Source organism: Nylanderia fulva, unplaced genomic scaffold (genome assembly GCF_048542155.1).
Source record: "Nylanderia fulva isolate GAGA-0341 unplaced genomic scaffold, ASM4854215v1 Scaffold74, whole genome shotgun sequence".
Lineage (NCBI taxonomy): Eukaryota > Metazoa > Arthropoda > Insecta > Hymenoptera > Formicidae > Nylanderia > Nylanderia fulva.
The window spans coordinates 33,947-42,589 of NW_028190851.1; the positions used below are offsets into that span (position 1 = coordinate 33,947).

The window sequence follows — 8,643 nt, forward strand, 5'->3', positions numbered from 1 at the left end:
CGTCTCAATAGAAGAATAATTACATATTCAATGAAATCAAAATCAAAATAAGTCTCAATATTTAAATATATACAGAAAGAGGCAAAAATTCCGAAACGACAAAATATCTCAAAAAATATTTATTTGTCTCATTTACTTTTATACAGCAAAATGTACTTATTAAAATAAATACAATCATCATTATATTACCAGACAGAAGAAAAAATAGAACTTTAAAACAATAAGACTTTCATATATAAAAAGTTTTAATAAAATAGTTTAAATATAAATCATAATAAATATATACTATAAAAAATTCGCAGTTATGTTTACATTTTTTCTAACTCGTAGAAGAATCACAAGATACGTCATTTGCCAAAACTAAATCTCGCAATTTGCCTACTGTCAAAGTACGGATTTCTCGGAATGATAATACTATATCATAATCTTTTTCAAGAATCTGTTTGATCTCCACATAGCCCAGTGAGTCAACACCCAGTTTCTCCAAACTGTCATCGAGATTTTTTGACAGAAAGTTTTTGATACCGAGAACATTAGAAATTTCAGCAAAATTAACTTTGCTGTCGCTATTCGCGGTTTTATGTTCCTTATTAACTACTACCACAGACGATAGTATAGGATATTGCTGTTGAAGAAAGACATCCATAGTTGCGAGGCAGCTGCTAATAGATTGCGGTAAAATATTGCTTAAATTGATATTCTTATTCTTCATATCTGTAAACAGAAAAAGCATAATGGTATCATAACAAATAATTATTATTAACTTAGCTAAGAAAAATATCGAAAAAATATTTTATATATTGAAATATTAATTAATTAGTTATCTTTTTTTTAATAAAATATTAATTATTAATTACATTCTAATTATTTTAGAACAAAACTTATAATATATCTCGTATTTTTTCTATACTGTATTTATATTTTTTTCAATACTAAAATTACACTCTTGATAATAAGCACATAATAAAGAATACATAGAATACAAATTCCTAAGTTTCCAAATTTTCTTTCTTTCTTAATTGTCGCAATAACATCGCGTGTGGCTCTATTGGCTGAGAGGAATGGAGTGTAGATCGTGTTTATAATAAAGAATATAATTATTTTTCTAAAGAGTTGTACAAAATCACACTATATCGACAATCTTATAAAAGACAAATTTTATAAAAAAGATTTGAAAATGAAATTTAAAGGTTATTTTATAAAAACCTCAAAGAAATGCAATAAGATCTGAAGAATATTGAAAATTACAGAAACTCATGGAAAAACATAAAAAGAAAAGACTCACCTACGTATAAACCGACATCTCCGATAGGACCCCATTGAATAGCGAGACCGGGCAAATCCGAAGCACATCTCTGTTCCATCATTCTCTCCATAACCGAATTTGCATATCCGTAAGCAGATTGACCTGAATTGCCGCGACCGCACGACACGGACGAAAACACGACAAAATGATCTAATGATGGACAGCATTTTCTCGATATCTCATCCAAATTCCTCGTAGCGTTGACTTTTGGCAATATTACGCTCTCGAAGTCGTCCACGTCAAGGTTTTCGAACAAAGCATCGCGCATCACAGCCGCCAGATTAAATATACCACCTACCGGAGCCAGTTGGTTACTTTCTTCGATTAAACGTTCGGCGCCCAATGATGTTGTGACATCTACCGTAGAAATGACGATACGGATGCCGCTTTCGCGTCAATAATGCACTCGCGATTCCTGATAACCGGTGCGTACACCGGTACGTGACACGAGAATTATAAACCTGGCACCGCGAGCAATCATCCAATTGGCCAATTCCAAGCCAAATCCACCGAGACCACCAATCAGCACGTATGACTTCTCCGGATGCATGTAAGTTCGCGGCATAGCAGCCATCATTCTAGAAATCGGTAGCACACGCTTCTGCGTTTCCTCTTCCCGAATTCGGAACAATATCTTGCCGATGTGTTTGCCTGTCGCCATAAATCTAAATCCCTGTTCGAGGTGTTGGTCTGAAAATATCGTTGTTGATAACGGGCGCACCACGCCGTTCTCGATTCCTTCCGAGAAAAGCCTAATTGTTTCTCGTTTGTCCACGTAGTTCTCGAAGAGCATTTCCAACAGTATACCGTGGAAGGCAATGTTCTTTAAAAATATCGACATATCTATGCGGTTGCCATTCATCATGTCATATTTTCCTATCTCAAGAAAACGACCGTTTATCGCGAGACACCGTACGCTGGCATGCAGCTTTTCTTCCGCTAAAGAGTTTAATACCACGTCCACCCCACGTCCTTGGGTATTATCGAGGATTAATTGCTCGAAACTCGTATCCCGGGAATTGCCAATGTGCTTATCGGACAATTGCGGAAAAATTTTTTTAAGATACTGCCGTTTCTCAAATGTACCAACAGTGGTGAAGACTGTGCAGCCGGCATGCAATGCAATGGTGATCGCTGCTTGACCAACCGCGCCCGCACCAGTGTGAATCAACACGGTTTCTCCCCTTTTTAACCGACCTCGTACAAACAGAGCGTAATAACTAGTCATATAAGCGACCGGGATTGTAGCCGCTTGCTCCAACGTCCACTTGTGAGGTACATTCCAAAGAAAATCGGAATCAGACACAACAGTGGTCGCCAAACCTTTGCCTCTGATTATACCCATGACTCTATCCCCATTTACATCTCTTCCGGAAAACTCAATACCTAATATAAAGTCCTCTTTAGACAATCCCGATATTTCGTTCATTGATATTTTACCGGTTGCTACCATGATATCCCTATTATTAATACAAAATATATTTGCTATATGTTATCCAACTATGTTATCAACTGGACGAACAAACGACACTCCGCGAAACTTACTTGAAGTTTAACGAGGCGTAATACACACTGCAGAGAGATCTTTGATATTTAGTCTGGCAGTATGTTATCGGACTTTGAATCCATTCCAGACTGCTCAAGTCTCCTTTCGTTAATGTATTCACGTAGGCGTGCTCAACTTGAATTTTGCCAGAACAATCGAAATGAAAGTGCCGATAACTACCCCATTGACCTCCTTTTAACACATTAGCTATTAATCCTTTATCTAATTGCTCCACATAAAACTGAGTGGATAAATCGAATTTGGGAGCATTATCATCCTGAATAAACACGTAACGTACATTTGTGTTCTCACGCCGAATACAATTCATCAATCCAATTAAGCCTGCAAATTAAAAATAAATGTGCTTCACAATTTGTTGATAATACACGCAGATGTATAAACTAATTTGTACATTATTTATTTCATAACTTTACCAAGTGGATCTTTGTCCTGAGACACAAAAAGTATTTCTTGATTTTCACTATCAAATTTTTTAAATACTTGTTTCGCATTGTCCAACCATGAAAGATGTTTTCCTGTAATTGATATTACAATCGGTTCTCTTTTCTTATTTTGCTTTCTCAACAAAACATAACTCTTTCCCGAAGAACCAAATTGTTTTCCGACTAACACCAGATTCTCCTCTTTCAACCTGGTCTCAAAATCGAATTGTTCAGCAATCACTTCCAGAAGAATAAAACAACCTGATTTCAAGGCAGCAGCTAGATTTGTAAGATATGTGCAAGACTGAATATCTGCGGCTATAATAAGATGCACATTCTGACTTAAGGAAGCTTCATTCCACGTCACAGTGTTAATTTTTACATTTACTTGATTGAAATGTTTTGCGTAATTTTGTACGGAATTGATGGCTATCTGTAAATCCACCTGAAACAAGCGATATTTCGACACCTAAAATTGTGTATGAGATAAACGATGAAATAAAAACTTGCTGGAAAAAGTTGCAAATTATATGCAAATCTACATTTGCAAATTACAGAATCTTTATCGATTATAGTTATTATTTCAAATATATTTTGATTTCTAAAATCATGTTTTTTTGCGATTAGTACTCACATTACAGAAGGGTTCGCTGTATAAAATGTCGTGTACAAGCGGCATTAAAAGGTCTTCTGCGGCTCGATTGCCCACAACTTCTACGATTTTGATTCTCGATGTCATAACGTTTTCATAAACTGTTTGTAATAACACGCTAAGCGCGTGTGTTTTTCCTTTTATGGGATCTTTCAGAATAAAGTTGTGCGGATTTTCATAGGATACATAATCATAACTTTCGTATTTAGGTCTGACTTGAACCTGTTGTCGTATAGGTGCACTAGGTTTTATACCTCTTACTTCGATACCACCCGATTTGATAACGTCGATGTTCTTGTAATAATATACTGGTAATCCACTGTGTTTTGGTAATTCATCAACCAATTGTTTATGAAGAACAGGATCGATTGCGACATAACGGATTCCTGATATGTACACCAATTTTCTTTCATCGAACAATACGGTAAATTGAAACATACTGTCTATGTACGAGCTCCATTCGTTAAACCAATATAGCTCACCTATGGTTTTGTCGCAATTGCAGGATTTTATCCCTTCGAAAATGTCACTATATTCATAACCGCGCAGCCTCATTTCCTTATAAATGTCCTCTGTATTCATCGGTAATGAGTGCTCCTTATTAACGAGCAGTATTGGTGACCGATTTAGCTGCTCTTTTTCGATGGCCTCAGCTACGCGTATGTTTCCACTGACAACAACCGCATTGGACTCACAGATCTCAAAATTACCCGTTACTTCAGAAATATTTACGGAAAACTTGATTGTTTTTTTTTCCGGCACAAAGGTAGCACGATGGAACTGTAGGTTCTCGAAGATTACCGGTATTTGTTCGAAATTAATGTCACGTAGTTTGGCAAAAGTTTTCCAAGTCATCAGAATAAGAGCGGCGCCAGGGAAGATAAGTTTTCCGTCAACTTTATGTCCAGTTAGAAACGCATCCGTCTTTCTTGTTAGATTTACTTCCACAATGTGCTTGTTCGACAATTCTCCTGACCTGTGCTTGAAATTTGGCACCTCCCACGTAACGGAATGGTCCCATTTGACCAAAGGTCCGATCATTGGTGTTCCACGACCAACAGGAAAACTGACCGGCAAATACAATTTGGAGATATCTGGTTGCGCTCCGGCATTATACAATTTTCCTACATTAGACAACAAGAAGATAAGATTGTTTGAATGATTCCGTTTTTGAAGACTGACATTTGTCTCCGTCGGTAGTAGCGATCTACAAAGGATCGCCTGAAGTAAACAATGCGGCGAGATTTCAATGGTTATGGCGTTCTCTGGGATGTGCGCAGTCGCTTCGTAGAAGAGTACGGGCGATAACATATTATTCACGTGATAATCAGTTGAGCTGAATTGTGCAAGTGAACTTTTCCATGCGACCTCGGGAACCGAACTAGAGATCCATCTGTGAGATCTCTGCTTCGGTTTTGTTATGATCATGTCGAGTGAATTGCGAAACTTAAATTCTGCCTCGGCAACGTATTTGCTGTGGAAAGCAATGCCAGAGCATTTGATCATTTTGGTAAAAATATTTTTATTCTTCAGCTTCTCGACAAACATGTTTACAGAAATAGATGGGCCGCATATAGTAACCGAACGTGCGGAATTGTGACAGGCTGGAACGATATCGGACGGACATATCGTTTTAGCTTCCTCCCAGTTCAAACCAATCGCTGCCATAGCACCTGGTTCCAAGTTTGAATCTACAATCGCTTTGCCTCTGTAGTAAGCTGCCAATATGGTTTGTTCCAATGTAAACGCACCGTCGGCATAGGAACAGCTTAATTCACCGATAGAGTGTCCAACTATGCCGTCTGGTCGTATGCCTATAGATATCAACATATCAACGAGAGCAATTTGGATGGCCACAATTGACACAAAAGTAACTATTACGTTCTCGTAAATCTCGTCAGTACCATTCATGATAATATTTATTAAATCGATGTCTTGGTTCTTTAAGATATCCGCACATCGTCGTAAACTACGTTGGCAAATTTCGATGTGAAATAATTCGCGACCCATACCTGGCCATTGAGAACCCATACCGGAAAATACAAACCAAATGGGACGTTTCTTATCATAATTGGCCTTGGCTACTTTGCGCGTATTATCATAACCAAGTATCTCGTAGCCGCGAACGTTGTGTCCTGATATATTATCACTATGCACAGCATGTAACAGTGATAGAAACTCCTTGTCCTGCAGATGCTCTGTTGCCTTATCCAGTAACACGTCTGTAGCATCTTTCGTTCGACCTGACACGATAACTAGCTTCGGCAGCATCGGTTTGACAGTTTCTGACACTGACGACATCTTTGCTTTTGGGTTACTGCGCAGAATGACATGCGAATTAGAGCCACCAAAACCGAACGAATTGATACCCACGAGACCGCCGTTCCAAGGTGTGACTTTGTCGACCACACGCATTCGTCCTTCTTTTAATGCAGGGAGCATTGGATTTGGAATAGTGAAGTTTAAATTCGCAGGAATCACACCTGTTTCCATCGCAATCAGCACCTTAACAATGGAGCACAATCCACTGGCGGGTTCCGAATGTCCCATATTTGACTTAACCGAGCCTATCAGCAGTGGAGTCTTTCTATCTTTACAGAGCAGTTTATCAATGGCAGCGAGTTCTTCTGGATCCCCCGTTTTGGTACCGGTTCCATGAGCCTCCATGTAAACAACATTTTTGGGATCGAGACCCACCTTGTTGTATACCTCGTGCAACATCTGATATTGAATGTTCCCGTTTGGATACGTGATACCTTCAGGCTTATAACCATCCGTGTTTACCATTGTATTCATCACTGTGGCGTACACTCTGCGTGCATCAATTGCCTTCTGCAGATATATTGCAACCACTGCTTCGGCTCTCGCATAACCGTCAGCCGTAACATCGAATGTTTTGCACTTGCCATCGTTGGATAGCATATTTAGTTGATGAAAGTGAAGAGCATTCGCCGGATCGAGCAAAAGACTCATTCCTCCAACGATCGCACTGTCGCATTCCCCAGTCCTTATAGCGAGGACTGCTTGATGCAAGGCAACCAAAGACGAGGAACAGGCTGTGTCAATCGCGTAACTGGGACCGTTCCAATCAAAAGCATATGAAATTCTGTTAGCGAACATTGCTCTGCAACATCCAAGCAATCCATATCCTGCAAACAATCGATAAATATTCAATGTTGGAAAAAATTAAATAATAATTACAAATAAGAATGACCTAAAAAGCCATACGCGGATGTTGCTACGTACATTTCCAACGAAAATTAAGTTTTTGTTGGAAAAAATTAAAATTGATAAATAAGATATTAAGATGTAGTTTATATTGTGTAATTGGATTTATATTGTTGCGAGAGATATATGTTTTTATTTTAAAGAATTTGTTCTAAATAGGGACTCCGAAGTCATATAAAAGTAATCGCTTTTCTTAAATCATAATTTTTTTAAACATGTGTTTATAGTTTTTTTGCAATATATTTGATTTATTGAAATATTTACAATTCAAGGTCATTTAAGATTCCGTCACAGATCGTTTGTAAAAAAATTTTGATTATCGTCTTTTTTACTTGCTAAAAATTTTAGAATTTATTGTTATTTTTTACTATATATATAATATATATATAATAACATACAGTAACTTATTATATTTATGTCAGTAAATATCACGATATATTATAATATTAACAAAGTCAAGTTTAGACTCTCCCTTTATTTCTCTTTCCAATTTTTAGTAAACTATACTTTTGCTTTCTTAAAAAATTTCAAAATATTCTGTAATATATTTACATTATTTGATTTGAAATGCAAACATATACAAAGAGCATTTTCTCTTAGAATTTATTTTTTATTTCATGACAATCGTGGGACAATATGGTATCGTAATAATATTTAAGAATTTCACTGATTAATATTTAATTATTCGACTAACTTTAATATATATATATATATATATATATATATATTAATAATATTTATAATTTCTAATAATTTTTAATATTAATTTTCAATATTATTATAATATTAATATTTAATTTTAATGTTTACCTTATTCTTTATTTATATTTTTGTATCATAATAATTCTATATCTTGTGTTTCTATATACGAATTTATAATTCTAACATATCTGATATCTTATATTCGTTACACTTGTTTATAAATTAATTTCATTATTTTTAAAATAAATATTTTATAATATCATTTTATGGGTCAGAAATTTTTAAGGAAAATTTGCAAAATGTACAAACCGTTCGCATCTCTCTTCCAAAAATTGTTCGCATCCGAAGAAGAAACACCGACGAATACACCGGTGCGTGATCCTTTCAAGGTGGAAGGATTAACGCCAGCGTCAATTAACGTCTCGTATGTCACTTCTAGCATAATGCGAAGCTGTGGATCCATTACGCGCGCCTGTTTAGGATGTACCCTGAAAAACGAGGCATCAAAACTGCCAAGATCCTTGAGTTTGCCAAATCTGGATGGCACTTCATAAGTACCCTTTGACCAACGGCGCTCGTCCTCGGTGACCATGTCCATTCCTTTCATTAAATTTTCCTTAAACTCCTCAATGTTTGAGGATTCAGGTAAACGGCCTGGAAAAATATCGATGCATTACTTTGATGTACGAAATTGATTGATTGTAAAATCAGCACAATTACCTGAAATGCCCGTGATGGAGATATCACCTTCAAAATGATCAGACAT

General features: G+C 36.5%; 1 protein-coding gene across 1 annotated transcript; it reads right to left on the reverse strand.

Annotated features, from left to right (window-relative positions):
- Positions 1-295: 295 nt before the first annotated feature.
- Positions 296-8,643, reverse strand: LOC114945000 (fatty acid synthase-like). Its single transcript, XM_029321074.2, is given in 7 exon segments — positions 296-714; positions 1,286-2,766; positions 2,852-3,194; positions 3,287-3,740; positions 3,930-7,096; positions 8,187-8,531; positions 8,598-8,643. Coding segments are annotated over 7 exon segments (6,231 nt in total). The 3' UTR covers positions 296-319.